Raw genomic sequence first — 18,479 nt, forward strand, 5'->3', positions numbered from 1 at the left:
TCCCGCAAGCCTGCCTGTGTGGGCCCCTGCCCTGGCCTCCACAGCCCAGGGGCTCTGCATCCAGCCCGAAGTTCTCTTGTCTACACTGTCCCCCGGGCCTCACTGATCAACTCCGCGTCTCCCTGGCCGGTCCCGTGAAGTCCAGGCTCGGGGTCCCCACCCCTGCCCGAGTGAAGGCGTGGGTCTGGGGTGCAGGGAAGCCGCCGGGCTCAGTCGTGCAGCGCTCCCAGGCCGGCCGGGGTCGGTACCCTCTGATGGTGAGCCTCTGGCCTCCTGAGCTGGCAGAGGGCAGAGCAGGGGAGAAGAGGTGGCTTGGCAGCTGAGGCAGCTGAGTGCTGTCCCCTTGTCCAGTGGTCACAGCCTGGAGCGCGGAGAGAACGGGGAGAGTGGCAAGAGGTCACATGGGTATGACAACACCATCTTTTGTGAATTAGTGCCCTCTTGGAGGGCAGGTGGTTTGAGGTGAGGTTTTCCCGCCCTCTACAAGAAAAGGCATAGGTCCTGCTATGCACTGGGCTCTGTGCCAAGCACCTCACAGACCTGATCTCATTTACACTTGAGGATAGCCTACAAGAAAGGCACATTACACCCTTTTTTTACAGATGAGAAAATGAGGCTCAGAGAGGTTAGCTGTTTTGCCCAAGGGTGCACAGCCTGGAGGCAGCAGGCTCTTCTCACTGGAGCATGTAGCTTCAGGACTAGGGGGCCAGACATGGGCTGGGCTGAGGCCACGTGGGACCAGAACAGCAGCCTGCATGCCATGCAGAGCTGCTGAGAGTGCCTGGTAAGGGATGGAGATCCAGGAGGAGGAGGTGAGACCAGACCCACCACAGACTCCAGCTATGAGTGGAGCTTTGCTGACTACTGTTGAGCCAGGATCTGGGCTGTCCAGGGCAGAGGTTTATGCCCTCTCTCCCTGGATGGTTCTAGAAAGAGACCCAGAAGGAACACATGCAGTCTTTGCCTAGAAGGCAGCAGCGTAGAGGGGTCAAGATCATGGATTTAGGGTCCAGACCAATCCAGGTTCCAATATTTGCTCTGCTTCTTACTAGCTGTGTGACCTGTGAGTAGGCCCTTAACCTCTCTGTGCTTCCTCTGGGGGTACCAAACTATCTCTTAGGGGGGCCCTGAGGATTCAGTGAGATAATGCAGACAGAATGCTTGACACAGCACCTATCACACATGTGTTTAATAAGAGGTGCCCAGATGATGGAGGTCGTGCTGGTGGTCATGGTGATGAAAAAAAGAATTGGAAGCAGGGACTTGAACAGATGCTTCTGCGCCAGTGCTCGCAGCAGCACTATTCACAACAGCCAAAAGGTGCAAACAAACCAAGCGTCCATCAACAGATTAACGAACAAACAAAATACGGTATATACGTACAATGGCGTATCAGCCATAAAAAGGAATGATGGTCTAATCTATGCTACAATGTGGATGAAACTTGAAAACACACTGAGTAAAAGAAGCCAAACACAAGAGGACAAATACTGTATGCATCCACTTATATGAAGCATCTAGAACAGATAAATTCACAGAGACAGAACACAGATGAAAGATTAGGGGCTAGGGAGAGGAGGGATTAACCATTATGTTCTTTCTCCAAAGTCTTTGAAATTTTGTGTTGATTTTACACTCAAAGCGCATCTCAATCTAGACTCACCCCATCTCGAGTGTTCAATAGCCCCGCGTGGTGAGAGGCTGCTACTGAACAACACAGGCCCGAAGGGTCGTCCCTGGACCAGAGAGCATCAGTATCGCCGTGGAGTTTGCTGGAAATGCAAGATCTCGGGCCCCACCCCAGATGTACAGAACGAGAATCTGCATTTTAACAAAGTCCCTGGGTGATGTGAACGTATATTAAATTTTGAGAACACAGGCTTGCCCCAGTCTTGCCTCCAACTCACTGTGTGCTAAGCCATGCTGGGGATTCCAGAAATGCCAGCTCCTCTGATGTGAGCCATAGAAGGGCAAGCCTAAGATCCCAGAGGTGAGTTTTGAGTTAGCTGCTCACTTCCTGGGAACATGCCGGCTGCAGCTGAGACCTCTTGGTAGGTCCCCTCTGCACGTTATAAAGCCCTAGAAGGACCCCGACCCTGGGCCTACTTTAGCCAAGCCCTCCCCCAATCCACTGCTGAGCCAGGTGGTTTCTGAAAGGACCACACCACTAGAGTGACCATCTCAAAGCCAGATGAGTGTGAATGGGGAGTCTGTAGGGGCTGATGTCATGGGGAGAGCAAACTCTAGACTAGGGAGTTGGAGCCTGACCTGTGTCCCCAGCTTTGTCAACACCCCATGCAGATGTGGGTGATTTGCTTAATGTCTCTGGGCCACAGTTTCTCCATGTGTAAAAGAAGGTTGCTGGATAAACCCGAAATGGCCAGGAAAGGCACCCACGCACTGATTCTAAACAATTGCTGATGAGTACCACTGAGTGATGGCAAATGTGCTGTGACAGATTAGTCATGTCTGCTATGGGTACAGGAATAGGGAACAGACACCTCACACATTTCTCATGCATGAAATAGGCACTCCCCAAGACTTTTTATACTTTGATGAGTAGCTGACATATCGGGCGTGGTGGGTTCTGGGTACCACCTTGCTATGTGATGCTCAGACTCACTGGAGCATCAGCCTTCATCAGGAAGAGATAGGCAGTGAGGTAGCCGTGGTAGCCACAGGGATCCAGGCCCTGTATGGCAGCCTCTTGGACCCAAATCCCAGAGGAGGCTCTCTTGAACAGAAACACGCTGAGGAAGGGTGGTGCTTGGGAGAGGGAGGTGGGTACATGGAAAAGAGATGGTTGGCAGAGGAGTTGGGGAGGGGAGCAAAAAGGTGACAAAGGCCAGAGGACAAGGGCAGTGGGGAGAGATGCTAAGGGGAAATACCTACTCTGCAGACTTCCAGAAATGTCCAGGGTGAGACAGGCGGCGGTTTCGCTTTGGCAGTTTCTCCAGCATGTCCATGAGCTTGGTGAAGGTAGGTCTCTCTTCTTGTTCAAAGGCCCAGCAGAAGAGAAGAATGTCCTAAAAGAAACCAAATGGTGATTTAACATAAACAGTAACTTCTGATTGTTCCTTGGCATCTCATTGGATTTGTCTGTCTACCCATTTGTTCAACTTCTGGATTCCTCCATCATTCACCCATCCATCCATCATGCGTTCATCCATCTAGCCACCTCGATTCATGTATCCATCCTTCATCTATCATCCAGCCATGCATCACTAATCCATGCATCATCCATCCTTTTATTCATTTACTTTCTGAGCCTATATAGTAAACTAGGTAAATCCTACTCTAGAGCGTCTGGGATACACTGAAATCAATAATGCTCCCCAAGGAGTTTCTTGGCATTTTTCTCAAAAGGGAGGGAGAAGAGAGAATCCTGAGGCTTCCATCCACATCCTAATACTATAGGTGCCCCTTAAAGTCACAGAGAGAAAAATCACTCTTAGTAATCTCCTCACCTGAGAAAGGAAATCTAGAGACAGGTAATCCTTAAAAACATACCAGATAATTACTCCTTCCCTGATTCATCTATCTTCTGATCAAAGGAGGATTCTTCCCGATATGTTTTAGAGGTTGATTATTAATTTATTCTCAGGCTTCTCTGTTTTCATATATCTTGTTCTGAGTTGGATAATGCCTTAAAAATTTTATGTCGATTCAAATAAAATTAGAATCATTAATAATGGTGACAGTTTAATGTATGTCTTTTAAAAATAACAGAAAAAGAGGGATTCACTGGTTCTACTAGACTCAGCAATACATTGCTAGGAAAAACCTGGCCAAATGTTACTGCACCCTGATGGTAGGAACCTGAATTGTAGGCATAGTTCGAACGCTTTGCCTTCTAAGCTCCAAATCATTATCCAACAAGGCTGTGGGCAGGTTTCTTGTCACCCTCCGGGAGAGCGTTTGCAACCTTAACATGCGAGAAATGGAAGGCCTAGAACTGTGTCTGCTTCTCCCCTTGTCCCCCAGACCTGGCCCCATCCTGGGACTTACCGAGATTTCTTTTCCCATGCCAATCTGGCTGAGGTTGGGTTTCATGCCTGTGCCCATTTGCCAGATTATTGCCTCTGCTGGTTGGGTCTTAAAAGGCCACTCTCTGGCATGGAGTTCATACCAGATTGTCCTGTTGGCAGACACAGTTAAAGGGTGTGATATGTCACTTGCAACTCTGTGTTCCCTCACCAACACACACCCACCCAGGCAGCCTGCTGGCTAACAACTCTGGCCCCCTAGTTTCTGCCTCACAGGGCTGCTGTTATGCTGCCTAAGAGGTATGTGAAGCTTTGTCAATGTCTTAGAAGTCACGCTTATCCCTGGATAACTTCTTTGGTGCCTGAATTAAAATGAATCAAAAGCTAGAACCTGAATAGTTTAATACAATGTGGCTAGGATCCCTGACCCCATGTTTGTCATTTTAGGAAACTATTGTAAGGGGAAAATTAGCGATACGGACAAAAATTCATTTACAAAGATCTTCTGTACACCATTATATAGAACACTGAAAAAAAGCAGCAATAAGGCGATAACAAGAATTGGTTACAAGTATTACGGTAAATCCACAAACTATGGTATTATTATTATAACACTTCAAAGAAATTGTGCTGACATAAATAATGCTCAATATATAATTTTAAGTGAAAAAAGCAGGACACAAAACCGCATATGAGATATGTTACACTTTTAAAACCCATTATATATGTTTGGGCAAGAGAATAAAAGCGACACAGCAAAATGTTAACAGGGGCTAACTCTCAGCGATTGAAAAGACAGAGTCTTTTCTATTAAATTTGTGTTTTCTAAGAAGGAATTTTCCTGTGAGATAGTGGAAAGGAAAAAAAAATGACCTGAGGGTCAGACTGCCTTGGGTTCAAGTCCTGATTCTATTCTGTGCTAGTAGTATGTCACTGGGGAGGTTGCTTCCCTTCTGAGTCCAGGTTTCCTTACCTGCCAAATGAGAATGATGATACAGTTGCAGTGGAAGAATGTTTATGTGGGAGGCTGAATTCCAGAGCCACCTGATGCCGGAGTTATTCTGGAGGGATCGACTATGTTATCGTCTCGTTCCATAAATCATGACAATGTAATGACAGAAGAAATGACCACTTGCTGCAGTGAGCAGCATGTGGGGACGGATGGGGAGATAGGCTGGGCAGGGCATAAGTGATGCTGGGAGGTGCGGGCAACAGTGAGGACCATGGCGGATGCCCTGGGGGCGTTCAGAGGATGCTGGGGTGTCACTGAGCTGTACCATGGGGATAGGTCTTAACTCACTGAGAAGATTCCCCAGCTCAGGGAATATCTGAAACAATCCTAGGAAACGATCTTTCCTCTAACCTAAGATAATTTATGTAAATTTGCTTTAGAGAACAAGAAGCACTTGGTTACCGTTTTTACTGATAGAGGACTGTATAAAACCAGCTATTTCTAGGGGTCTGCCTCTCAGTTGGCATCTTCTCTCCCCTGCCAACCTCATCCCTCTGGGGTGAGGAGGGGTGGTGATGCTCAGGTGTTAAGATGTTGAGTTAGATGGTCAGGAAGTCTCAAGTTGAGGTACTGGATGATTCTAGTTATCGTAATAAACAGTAACAATGAGTTTTCACTCCATGCTAGGCACTAACCTAACCCTTTTATATTTATTACGATTATGAGGGAGGTGTACTAGTATGCCTTTTTATTCTGATGCTTTGCCATCTGGGGCCTTGTTGACCCTTCAGGGACTGCCCCTCCCAGGGCCAGCTAATTCCTAGAGATAGTAAAGGACTGACCTGTAAGTGCGCTTTTCATATGGCAGCTAGCCAGTCCAAAGGATCCCTCCTCCCCACCCTAAACTCCACTATCAGACTCCCACACTCAGGGCCGATAGTCCCCTGCCCTACTCAGGACAGCCCCCCTACCCCAGAGGCCAGTGAAATTAGTCAAGCTAGCCAATCCTAAACCTGCTTACCCTGCCCCGCCCATTCCTTCCTCACAAAGCCACGGTAACAGCTCTCGCGCACATTTCCTTCCTGCTCTTTCTGCCTCCTAACTGACCCTGGTGCTTCCCCACGCAGCTCTGTGTGGCATGATGTGCCCCCTTCCCTTTGGGAACTGTGAATAACAAACTATCCCGTGGCAGTCGTTTCCTAAACTACTGGCCTCCTCATACAGGAGTAATAAAAAAACCTAAATTTTAAAGCAAGAAGTGCTATTATCGGCCCCATTGCAGAGCTAGGGAAACTTAGGCTCAGGAATGTTACATATCTTACCCAGGGTCACAGAGCAAAACAAGAGGTGTAGTCAGAGTTGAAGCCATCTGACTACAGAATTACACCACTGGCCATTATGCTACACTGAGAAACCTACACTCCATCCTATTTGAGAGTCCTTTGTAATTGGGGCAGGGAACTATTTGGGAGGGCAACCCTATAGTTGATGGTTGGGGCCTGGCGAAGGAGGCACAGGCAGAGTGTAGGCACCGCTTATGTGAATGGGGGAAGGGAGCCTATCGGGAGCCTGGCCTTGTGCTGGGTGCCTTACAGGTGTTTTCTCATTCAATCCTTAGAACATCTCAATGGGCTTTATTATCTTTGATTTATGGCTGAGGGAAGTAGGGCTTTGAGTGGTGAAATGACTCTCAAGCCCCCAGGGGGGCTCTGTGGTTAAAAGTTTCAACCCTGGAGTCAGGATGTCCCAAGTCTGACTCTCAGCTCCAGTGCTAGTTACTGTAAAGCAAGTCACTGAGTCACTCGGAACCTCAGTTTCCTCATGTCAATCAGGAACAATGATACCTGCCTCAATGTGCTTCCAAAGATGCCATGGGACAGCACCCACCACAAGCTTAACACGGTGCTCAATACACATTTAAAAGCCCGTTTTTGTTCTAAGTCACGCCTCAGCATGATGTTCCCAAGCAACAAGGTGCACCTAATTGGCAGGAAACCAAGAGTACCAGGTCCCTCGGAATTCAGCAGTGTCAGGAATAAAAGCCTCATTAAAACTTCCTTTCAAACCTAACTTTCAAGAGAAACTCGTTTGAAGGAGAAAAAAAAAAAACTGCTAAAGATTAAAACTCCAGTGGAAAACCAATTACTTACTTTGGTACATTCTGTTTTTATATTTTTTTATTTTGCTAAATTGATACTAAAATATACCAACTTAATTACTGCAATTTGGTTTCAGATAACAATCTCTAACTAGATAAAGATTTGGGCATAAACTAATCAGGGCAAGTGACAGCCTCTAAAGCGGCCCAAGTGACAGATGGCGAGAAGCCTGATGTGCCAGCAAACACCGCCCCAACCCCGATTCATATGGAGGACGCAGCGGGGGTACTTTTCCATGGAAGACGCTCTCTGTAACATCTCTTGGTGGTGTTAAATCTAACTGCACACACCTGCAAGCTTCCAGCTTTCCCAAACAGCTTCCCAGGTGTTCTCTCTGCCAGTCCTTGCAACCGTCCCCATGGTCAAGGTAAGGTGAGGATCAGCCTGGCCATTTGAGAGACAGCAGCACAGAAACCTTCCTGGTGTACCTTCTCAGAGTGCCTGGATCTGCATCTTAGGGCTGTGCCCTGGACTCTCTCTCCCTCCTCTGTACTTTCAAAGACATCTCATTCTCTCCCATGGCCGCTCTCTGCTGACAAGTGCTAAACTCTTCTTTGCCAAACTTAAAATGTGTAGATTCAGCTGCCTTCTGGTGGCTCACCTCAGCTGTCTCCAAGGTGGCTCAAACTCACTGTGCCCAAATCTGCTCTCTTTGCCTTGCTGGCATGCCCCAGCCCTGCCCCACCTCTAGGGTCTCTGGTGAATGACACTACTCTCTAGCCAGTTGCTTCAGGTAGATATGTGGTACCACCCACATTTAAACCAACAATCAATCCCTATCATTTCCACCCCCCAAATGCTTCCTTCCTATGTCCAGTTCCAGCTTTCACACCCATTGGCATTGATTCAGCAGAGAACCTCAGTATCTCCCCCTGGACTGGTCACTGACCTCAATCTTGTCTGTCTCCCTTCTGTGTTTGACACACTAGTGATTGTTCTAAAACTCAAAGTGTGATTATGTCACTCTCCTGCTCAATAACCATCAGTGGCTCCCTAGTTCCCCGAAGATGAAAACTCCTTAACTCAGTCTTAAGACCCTTCAGAGTGCCTTCTTTCCTCTCTAGTCTCTCATCTCACTATCTCAGCCTCATTTTCCTGATTCTCTATCCATCAGCTCCTTCTCCTTCCCTCCACCCCTGTGCCCACATGTTTCTCTACTGTGGGCAACTGGTTATTTTTCACCCTTGTTCCTTTTCATGTGTTCCTTCTATCTGGAACGCTTCACCTTACCCTCACCTGGACTACTTATGCTCAATCTTTAACACAGGCTCAGGAGTCACCTCTTCCAGGAAGCCCTCTCTGATCTCCCAGGCTAGATTTAGTTCTTCCTCTCTTCCCAGTCCTGTGTTTATCCTCGGCATAGCATTTATCACAGAATTTTGTAAAATACTGTTTCCTTGTCTGTCTTCCACGAGACAAGAGAGAATAGAGACATATGGTGGTTTTAAAGTGTCCACAAATTGTTTGATACTCCTTCCCGTTAAAAAGTAGAGCTTAATTCCCCTCCCCTTGATTTGCTGACTTGCTTCTAACAAACAGAATATGGTAGAAGTGATGATATAAAATTTCTGGGACTGGGTCATAGAGGCATTGTAGCTGCTCACCGCTGTGTTGTGAGGTCACTCGAGCAGCCTTTGGAGAAGCCTATGTGGTGAGGAACTGAGGCCTCCTGCCAACAGTCATGTGACTGGGCCACCTTGGAAATGGATCCTGAGCCTGTCAGACCTTCAGATGAGACTGCAACCCTGGCCAGCATCCTGACTGCAACCTCGCACAAGATTCTGAGCCAGCTCAGAACCACTCACAAATTCCTGGCCACAGAAACTTGAGATAATAAAGGTCATTTTAAGCCACTAAGTTTTTGACAAATTGTTAATAATAGACACCCAATAAATGGCTATTGCATGAATGAACGAACGAATGAATGAGTCAGGTAATTTGCCACGTCACAGAACCAGTTAGAAACCAGGCATGAAGGTTTGCTAGGGTCTCTCTACTACAGACCACTCAGAATCCCCCCAATCGCACCCAGAAATCCAGCCACCTCTGCCTCCGCAGACAGATGCCCTGTCCCTTCCAAAAGGGGAGTGCCCCTCTGCCCGGGCTGGGGCTCTCAAAAGCCGGGGTGGGCCACCTACCCGAGTGCAAAGACGTCCGAATGTTTGGAGAAGGGGAGCTTGTCCTCCTCTGTGTCGGGAGACAGCTGGCGGATGATCTCCGGGGCCAAGTGGCACAGCCAGCCGCTCTGGATACGCAGCTTGTCATCACGCCTGGAGAAGCAAAGCACAGAGTGAGCCCCGTTCTGCAGCCCAGGGAGGACCAGTCCTCCAGCACAGACCCCAAGCCCCTGGACTATCTCTGTTAGCTTTCTTGTGTTCCTCCCCTGCCCCTTGACCCCATCAGGCACTGCCTGACCTTGTACTTGAGACCAAGACCCAGTGGGAGGTGCAGGGGAGGCTGGTCTGGAGAGAGACACTCAACACCCAAATGGTCATCGTGTCCCTTCGCCTCTGAGGTGTCCCCTCCTCCATCTTCATTTAACAAGTACAGCTGATTCTCATTATTCGTGGCACTTACATTCTATAAAGTCTTGGCAAACACTGAATTAGTGAATACTGAGTTATTACTCCTGGAGGAAATATATATACACATGCATGCACGCATCTCACATAGATTAATTTTAAATCCTATAAACAACTCATCCTAGTCTTTTATTTTACACAAGAGAAAACGAGGCTCAGAAGTATTAAGTGACTTGCCCTGAGGCTGCCCCACTATCAGGGGGCAGAATTGCAAAACCCATCCAACTGGCCCCAGAGCTGAGCTTCTTGCCTTGTACTGCACTGGACCACCTGTTCCCATCTCCACCCCCTGGTCATCGCTAAGTGAGAGCTGAAACAAGACTGCACAGCATCCTCTCCTTGGATCTCAGCTGGGAACATGTGCATCGGTTGGCTCAAATTTTTCACCATCATGTACATGCTCCGGAATGACTGCAAATGTGCCGTGAGTATTGATTTGGGGGTTACACATAAATATTAGTGAGTAGGTGAATTCGCAAATATGGAATCTGCGAATAATGAGGACCGACTGTATTTATAAGCACCTACTATGTCTAGGCTCTGTTCTCTGCACTGGGACCACAGCAGTGAGCAAGATTGACAAAGTCCCTGCCCTCCTGGAGCTTGCACTTTTGTAGGGGAAAGTGATGAGAAATGAATTCCCTAAATAGGAGAATGCATCGAAGATCAGAGGGAGCTTACTTTAGGTAAAATGTGAGCTAAGATTTTCATGACATAAAGGATCCAGCCATAGGCAGAAGAAAAGTTAGGACAAAGGCCCAAGGCAGGCCCTTTTTGGGGTGTTCTAGAAACCTAAACAACATCAGTGTGGTTGGGATGTATCATGCTCCCCTATGTATCTATTAAATTGTACACAACAAATCCCTTGTTGATGGGTCTTAGGTGGTTCCCTTTCTCATCATTATAAACAAAGCTGCAAAGGACATCCTGGGTAGGTACTGTGCATTTATCTTTTCACCAACATCTATGATTATTCCTGAGGATAAATTCTTAGAAGACAAAGGATGCTGGCTCCCTTCTTCACATCGTAAGTCTTCAAGTATAGAGCTTTCTATTTGGGACTGAAATCTGAACTCCTATGAAGTTCCCACTGATTCAAGACTCCTAGGAAAGGGGCAGTTAACGCAGGCAGAATGGGGTGGATCTCTCAAACCATCAGGAGTGGCATCGTGGGGACTGCTGGGGACAGCTGGATTTTGCAAACCTTCCAGGGTGAGCTTTGAGCTGTATGAGGTGTGTGGCACTGCTCCCTTAACCGCACTCACGCATACCCCATAATCATGATTCTTGCCCTATCTGAACACCTTCTAGAGCAGCACTTTCCAACAGAACTTTCCATGAGGATAGAAATGCTCTCCATTTCTGCTGTCCAATGTGGCAGCCACCAGCCATCGTGACTACTGAGGGCTTGAAATCCAGCCAGTGTAAATGAAGAACGGAACTTTTAGTTTAATTTTAATTAAAGTTACAATTACATAGCCATATGTGGCTACCGTATTGCAAAGTGCTGCTCTAGATGATTACTTACTACAAATGGATTTTTTTCCATTTATATGTATTTTAACAGGTTACCTTTTAACGTGGTCATAAATATGAAACTAGCGCTTTTTTAGTACACATTACAATTAAGACAAAAAATGTGTGTTCGCATCCTTCCTGAAGTCAGCTTGTGGACCACACTTGTGCGGGGAGGAGAGAACCCTGATGGAAGAGGCTCCATCTGGTGCCAGGAGTTTAGAGTTCTGGACGATCCTTTGAGGTGGGGGTGGGGGTGGGGGGGAGCTGTCCTGTGCACTGGGGGATGTGTGACAGCATCCCTGGCCTCTACCCACTGGATGCCAGTAGCAACCCCTTTCCTGTCATGACGACCAAAAGTGTGTCCAGACATCACAAATGTCCCTGGGGGGTGGGAAAGTCCCAGTTGAAAAAAATCACTGTTCTAATTTCTACACAGAATAAGGAAATAGTCCATATTTCAGTCTGTCAGCTTTAGTGACACATGACTTGCTCCCGTACTCTGCTAGAAAATAGGACTCAAATCCATTAGCGAGCCTGTGAGTTGGCAAGGTCCAATGAGTTCTTACTTCTAGAATCAGGACACCTGCAGGGGTTTAAGGACCCATCTGTTGCTTACTAGCTGTATGTCCTTGAGCAGACCTGAGCCTCCACTTTCCCATCTGCAAAATGGGTACGTGAACTTGGACTCCACATGGCTGGTACAAGGATGGAAACGAGAATGGCTGGGTCAGCTGCCAGGGCTTCGCGATTACTGGACATCACTACCCTCTATGGAATTTTTGTAGCTTGAGGACTCAGAAATGTAATGGAGATCAAAGTCCAAAGTAAGAATATCATCCAAGAAAGAGGGGCTGTGGCCTGGGCCAGCTGCCATTCTCCTGGCATGACCAGGCCCAGTGGGGTGGGGTGGGGTGGGATGGGATGCTCCTGCCAAAAGGGCAAACTTCCCAGTTTCCATCTCATTCAACAGCCCCTTCCGCCGCCTCCTGACTCGCTGGGGCAGTGGAGGTTTGGAAGTGCAGAGCCAGGAGGAAGGGTGCTGCCACTCAAGAACCGTGATCCCGGGGCAGATGTGAGCATGTGCCCAGAGGGGCCCTGGAGCCAGGCCTGGCACAGACACTGGGGGGTGCCCCGTTCCCATGGTGATGGGCCCACCGGTGACCAACCCAAAGCATCTTCATGATGGTTATTATTACGATCAATAACAGCTTGCAGGGTGGCTGGCATGGCATGACTGGCATCTCAAATGACACCTTTTCTGGATGATGGCAGAACAGCTGTAGGCAAGGCAATGCCGGGGCCGGGCTCAGGGGAAGCCCTGACACCTGTCTGGACGTTCAGTAACGTGCTCCCTTCACTGCCACCCCCACACCTGCCCCAGGCCCGGCTGGTCTCCCCTGTCTAGGCACCCAGTGCTGTAAAGGCCCCAAGGTCTACCTGAGGGAAGGGCAGGAAGGCAAGTCAGTCCTGCTGAGTGCCTCCTGTATGCCAGGTTGTCCAGCCCACTGAATTCTCACGGGCCCACAAGTGGATGGATATCACCCCTGTTGTATGGGTGAGGAAACAGCCTCAAAACACTTAAGTGACCCTCCCAAAGCCAGGGAGGGAACAAGTGAAAGAACTAAGATCCGATTGATTGCAAGGCCTTAAAACTCCAGCGACTAGACTCCTAACGACAATTCTACACGAATTCCACAGCACACCACGTGGGAGCAAAGGTCTGAACTAAGCCTTATTTTCCCTGCAACAGGGTTAAAAAACACAGGAAGCCACTGACAGCTACTCCTGGGCAGCCAGGCGATGTGGATCTCTGGCTGGGAGAGGTTGCTGAAGGCTCCCTGGCCTCTCGCGACACTATCTGGGTTTGCGGTGAGGACCAGGCTGGGGCAGAGGCGGGGGGAGGGGTGTGTGTGCTGTCTGGCCGACACGGCCAGAAGCCACCTTGCCTTTGACCTGCACTCTCTTCCTGGTTGACATAGGGCCTCCATGAATGAGCTAAAGGGTCATTCCATCTCCCTTTACTTTTTCTTCTCCCTGTGGCTTCAGAAAACCATGAATCTAAAGGGGAAAATATCAGAGGCCCTGCCCCCCTTCCTTCCACGTGGGGGAGAAACCACGTGCAAGGAGAACGAGTGTGGACCTGCCACCTAGAAGAAGGAATCTGATCTTTTTTTTTTTTTTACGAACGCTGAACTAGGTTAAAGATAACACCTACTGAGCCTCTTCTTGTCCTGACACGAATACTTGGGTTCACAGTGATGTCACCAACTGCTTCCTGTGCCCTTGGCCTGGGCGATGGAAACAGGGAGGGAGGGATTCCCCAACCAGCAAACCGAAACCTAAATGGGTTCTTGGCTTCTTGGGTTCTGATTTGACGACGCTCTCCACCTATCTAGACATCAATCCATTTGTTAATTTCCTGTCTACTTATTTTCTTATCTTCGGGACTATAGATCATTTTGGAGATGAATCTCTTTGGGTGGAGTAAAATCTGAAAAAAAAAAAATCCTCTTAAGCTTCTGTTTGTGGCTGCATCACATAGGAACAGCTAGGTTAGGCTCCATCAAATTTCAGATGCTCTGACTGAGAGTCAAGGTATTACAGAGCGTGAGCAAAATTCACTTTGCAGGGGGCGGGGGCTGGGGCTCCTGGAGTGTACCCCAAAGAGATCAGGGATTCTCCAAAGCAGCTCAAACAGAAGCACCATGAGAGAAACCTGGGGGCCGGTGGGGAGGGAGCTGCCTTTCTGGAGAGGCACATCATTTGTTACAGAGGCATGATTAGAGAAAACACACTGGGTTTAAAGTGTGTGTGTGTGTGTGTGTGTGTGTGCAGCACACACTCCAAATTAAGAGTCACAAAGGGCAGACCTTGTGAATTATGGGTTGTTTATTTGGGGTCAGGCTGTTTTTCACATGGTCAACTCAAGGCAGCTTGCTCTAGGGTGAGTGGTGACTGAGAGTTAATTACTTCACAATGGTAATGATCCTCCTGCGTGACACTGGGGAGGTATATGCAGATTAACCCTAATGACTGCGACTCCACAGCAGCTAATACCCTCTGGAGTGTCCGTATGCTCCGGGCACTGTGCTGGAAGCCTGCTGCATGCCACCTCACTCCACCCTCCTAATGACCCTCTGAGGTCGCCACCATCACACCCATCCTTTTTCCTGCAGGAAAGTGAAGGCACAGTTAGTAAGGGGCAGAGCCGAGCTGGGCCCCGGGTGGGTCTGACTTTCAATCCCTTGCTCTCAACTACGCTCCTGCTGTGCTAAAATGAAGGGATTCATAAGAACACTGTGAGCAAGGTGCTTGGGTGACCCCAACTTCCATGTGCGTGCTTGGAGTAAGGAGAGTCTCCCAGGGAAATTCAAGGGCAAAGGCATTGCAGGATTTAAGGATGCTTTGTGCCCATTCGAAGCCGCCATTTCCAAGACAGGCCCCATGATGGAACTCAGAGCGTGACCCGGGCACCAGCATTGCCTCGTGGGTCCAGCAGCCTAGACGCTCAGCTAAGCGACCTCAGGCCCAGCACTGCATTCAGGTCACTAAAGCCATCCGGGTGACGTCTCATCCCCTGACCGTCATCTGTCAGGAACGCCCCCTCTGGGCCCTTCTACCACCTCTCACCTGCCGGCCTGCAGCACACCGGAAATGCTGAAAAGCCCAAAGTCTGTGATCACCACTTTGCCGTTGTCATAGAAGACGTTCTTGGACTTGAGGTCCTTGTGCAGGATTCCCTTGGCGTGGAGGTAGCCCATGCCCTGCAAGAAACAAGGATACGGGGAGTTGCCAGAGGACACCTGTGTGCTCACTGCCAGCCTGGCTTGGGTTCAGGATTCACACGCCTTGCCTTTCCACTGAGACCACACACTGAACAGCTGCAGATCTGGGACCCAAATGCCAAGGTTTGCAGGTGGGGTGAAGAAGGCATGGCAAGTGGGAACAGGCAGGGGCCCCAAGACAGAAATCTGCCACCACCCTCAGAGGGTGGCAAAATCATCTCCACCAAAGCTCTTCTGCTTCCTGAAGAAGCAACAAAGGAAGATCTCCCCAGAGGGAAAGGGATGGGGACAAATCTGAAAAGAGGCCCCCAGGGAAAGCAGTCCCATCAACCATCTTCCCTGCTTCCTCTATGCAAAATAACTCCTTTGCAGGAGACTTGTTCGTTAGATCCACTTAACCCACGCCACTGCAGAATTCACTGCGTTCCTCAAGAGATGTATCATGATAATCAAAAACATGGAGAAGGGTCTACGGGAGGTCAAGCTCAAGGGCGAAATGTCTAGATTTCTTTTTCTGCCTTAATGAGCAGTCACATTTTTATTTCTTTTTGCAACTCAGTCCTGACACTTCCGATGGAAAATAAAAACCTGAATACGACGACTATCGAGGCACCCACCAGAAAACACAGGGTGTTCCTGTTTGTTTTAATCCCAAACAGTGCCCAACAATTTGATGTTTCCCCAGCAGCTGTGGAGAGCGATGGCTTACCCTCATGGGAATTCAAGGATGCGAGGGGTAAGAGATTCTAGCAATGAGAAGATCCCCGCCCCCAGTCCCCACACACGCCAATTTTCAGGATGATGGAAACCAAACATTGGTAGACCATTCCTAATGTTTGTACCTCAGCAAAATTCTTACATACACATGGCCTGGTGTTGATCAGGTCAAGTTTCATTTCTTTTAAGCCCAGGCTACTGATCTGAAGCCAGACCATAAATCTCAGGAGGGGGCTGGGTCTTTCTGAGGTTCAGGGAGGAGGCCTCAGACCCTCGGGTACCTTCACAATTTCTTGGGCAATCTGCCTCGTTTTGTTGACATCCAAGACGATCTTGGCATCCCTCACCACCGAGTAGAGTGTCCGGCCCTTACAGAGGCTGGAAGGCAAAAGGACAAAATTAATTGCTGGCAGTTGTTAAGGTAAGGGCCGCCCATAACAGTTATTGAAAGTGACACACAGAGGGACTTCCCTGGTGGTCCAATGGTTAGGACTCAGTGCTTTTACTGCCAGGGGCCCGGGTTCGATCCCTGGTTGGGGACTTAAGATCCTGTAAGCTACACAGCACAAAAAAAAAAAGTGACACATAGAGAGTGGGCATGTGTGGACACGCCACTATTATGCCTGTGAGATAATCAGCCTGGTCCTGGACCTCACTTCTGGTACTGGGATGCGGGTCTGGGAGCAAGGTCTTTGGGGTTCTTCAAGATCTTTACCAGCTCCCCCAACCTGCCTGGCATCCAAGGACACCTACAGAGTCTAGCCTAGCCCAGAAGCAGGTTTGCCATGTACTGTCTAACCCAGGGCTCACAGGTAGAAATTTGCTCATAAACCGATAACTTCTGGGGTCCGTGGACAGCACTCAGACGGCACTCTGCTGGCCCCTCGTCCCAGCTGCTCCCACTTGCCGGGAGCCACTGGTGTGTGAGGACAGTGATGAAAGACCAGCGAAGCAGTCACTGATGTGGACTAAGTACCATCAGCAAATGATGTATTCAAGTCTTTAGACAGGGCTGTGTAAACACCAGTAACACTCCCCCAAAACAGATGCCTGTCTGGACAGCGGGTTTTCAAACTATTTTCAGCCTCATTGAGTTCATTTCGAGGACCAGTGGTTCCAGATGAGTGACAAGATGAAAAAAGGACATTATACTGTGACAGTAACACCTCATTTAATTGCCGGCATGTTTATCCATCCTTTTCCTCTGCAATGAGCCCGAATCCTGATGCACGCAGACCAGGAACTCGATAAACAGTCACCAAATGAACGAGTGAATGAATGAACGAGTGAATGGATGAGTTCTAGATTCACCACAGCATCCCCAGCCCCTAGCATCACACCTGGCTCAGCACTGAAAGAAGAAAGAACGACGCGGGGAAAGTTAATTTTGCACCTATGTCAAAATGATGCCATGAATTTTTCTTTTAATCTGTGACTTGCTTGCTAAAATACTCTTGGCATTGTAGTCATTCCTTTAGTAGTTACTGAGCCCTGTTGTGGGCTAGAATTAGCTGAGATCTAGAATTAGCTGAGATCATACAGTTATAGCCAGAACTCGGGTATCAGAGGGATCTGTTTGAATCCCAGTTCTGCTCTTTACTTACCGTGTGTCTTTGTGTCTTTGGGTGGGTTACTTAACCTCTCTGGGCCTCAGATTCCTCATCTACCAAAGGGAACTAATGATACCCACCCACACAATATGAGGACTGAATGAGAGAAGGAGCTGGTGGGGAGTGGAGCACAGTGGTTAGAGCAGGGCCCCAGAGTCAGACTGGGTTAGAACCGTAGTTTGTCAGTCAGTGGCTGTGTGACCCTGGGCAGGAGAGTTAGTTAACCTCTCTGAGACTCAGTTTCATTATCTGTAAAGTGGGGCCAATAGTTTTTGCTTTACAAGGGTTGCTTAGGAGAATCACATGAACGCAGGTGTGTAAAGGTATAGGCAACTCTCCATGCTTGACACAGAGAATGCTGGCTATTATGAGAGGTGACAAATGATCAACAAAATGGTGAACCTACACACACATAATTGTGTGCAAATATATATATTACGTACTTATACACACATCACATCTGTCTGTCCACCTATCATCTATCCGTCTATCCACTTACCCACCATGCTACCTATAATCACCCCCTGACTGACGATCCTTGACAAAGATTCGTTTCTTCACCTGCTTAAGGTGAGATTTCCAGGGCAGCTGACGCGCAGGGAGTCTGATTCACCTGTCCGAGGTGGCCCAGTAAGTGACCGGCGGGGGTGAGGGGGAGCCACGGTGACCCAGGACCCCCCCCCACCCCACCCCGTCGTCTCAGGCAGTGCCTGTGCTGGGGCTGCTGGTGCTGAGGTGGGGGAGGGGCTGCGCAGCCAATCAGACCACGGGGACACTTAAATATTTGGGATGGCGGAGACCGTGGGTGGATGCCCTCCTCCAGAGGCGCCGCTCTTGAACAGCCACCTACACTCATTACAGGTCAGAGCCCAGGAGAAATATACGTCCCCACTGCAGATGGCCGAGCAAACAATTGCAACGGGCTCCAAGCCTCCCAGACCCTCAGGGCAACTGCATAGAAGTAGCAAGCTCCAAATGTCCATCCCTGTCTCCTCTCCTTTCCTCCACTTGCATCCTCCTTTCCAGCAGCAGCTGCTACAGTCTTTGCTTCTCTCACTACCTTATGGCGTCTGGAGCCCCTGGACACACACACACACACACACACACACACACACACACACACACTGGCTGGTAGGATATCAATTGGTACGACCACAACTTGGCACATCC

General features: G+C 48.8%; 1 protein-coding gene across 1 annotated transcript in view; it reads right to left on the reverse strand.

The window, feature by feature from the left end:
- Positions 1–2,888: 2,888 nt before the first annotated feature.
- The window catches only part of KSR2 (kinase suppressor of ras 2), a 399,544-nt gene continuing 383,953 nt past the window's right edge, over positions 2,889–18,479 (reverse strand). Inside the window, exons 15-19 of the mRNA XM_057745629.1 lie at positions 15,981–16,077; positions 14,828–14,961; positions 9,236–9,367; positions 4,009–4,138; positions 2,889–3,026 (exon numbers count right to left, since the gene is read on the reverse strand). Of these exons, the coding sequence (XP_057601612.1) occupies positions 2,889–3,026; positions 4,009–4,138; positions 9,236–9,367; positions 14,828–14,961; positions 15,981–16,077 (631 nt within the window). The remainder of the gene's footprint in view (positions 3,027–4,008; positions 4,139–9,235; positions 9,368–14,827; positions 14,962–15,980; positions 16,078–18,479) is intronic.

Source organism: Hippopotamus amphibius, chromosome 8, assembly GCF_030028045.1.
Source record: "Hippopotamus amphibius kiboko isolate mHipAmp2 chromosome 8, mHipAmp2.hap2, whole genome shotgun sequence".
In the NCBI taxonomy this organism is placed as follows: domain Eukaryota; kingdom Metazoa; phylum Chordata; class Mammalia; order Artiodactyla; family Hippopotamidae; genus Hippopotamus; species Hippopotamus amphibius.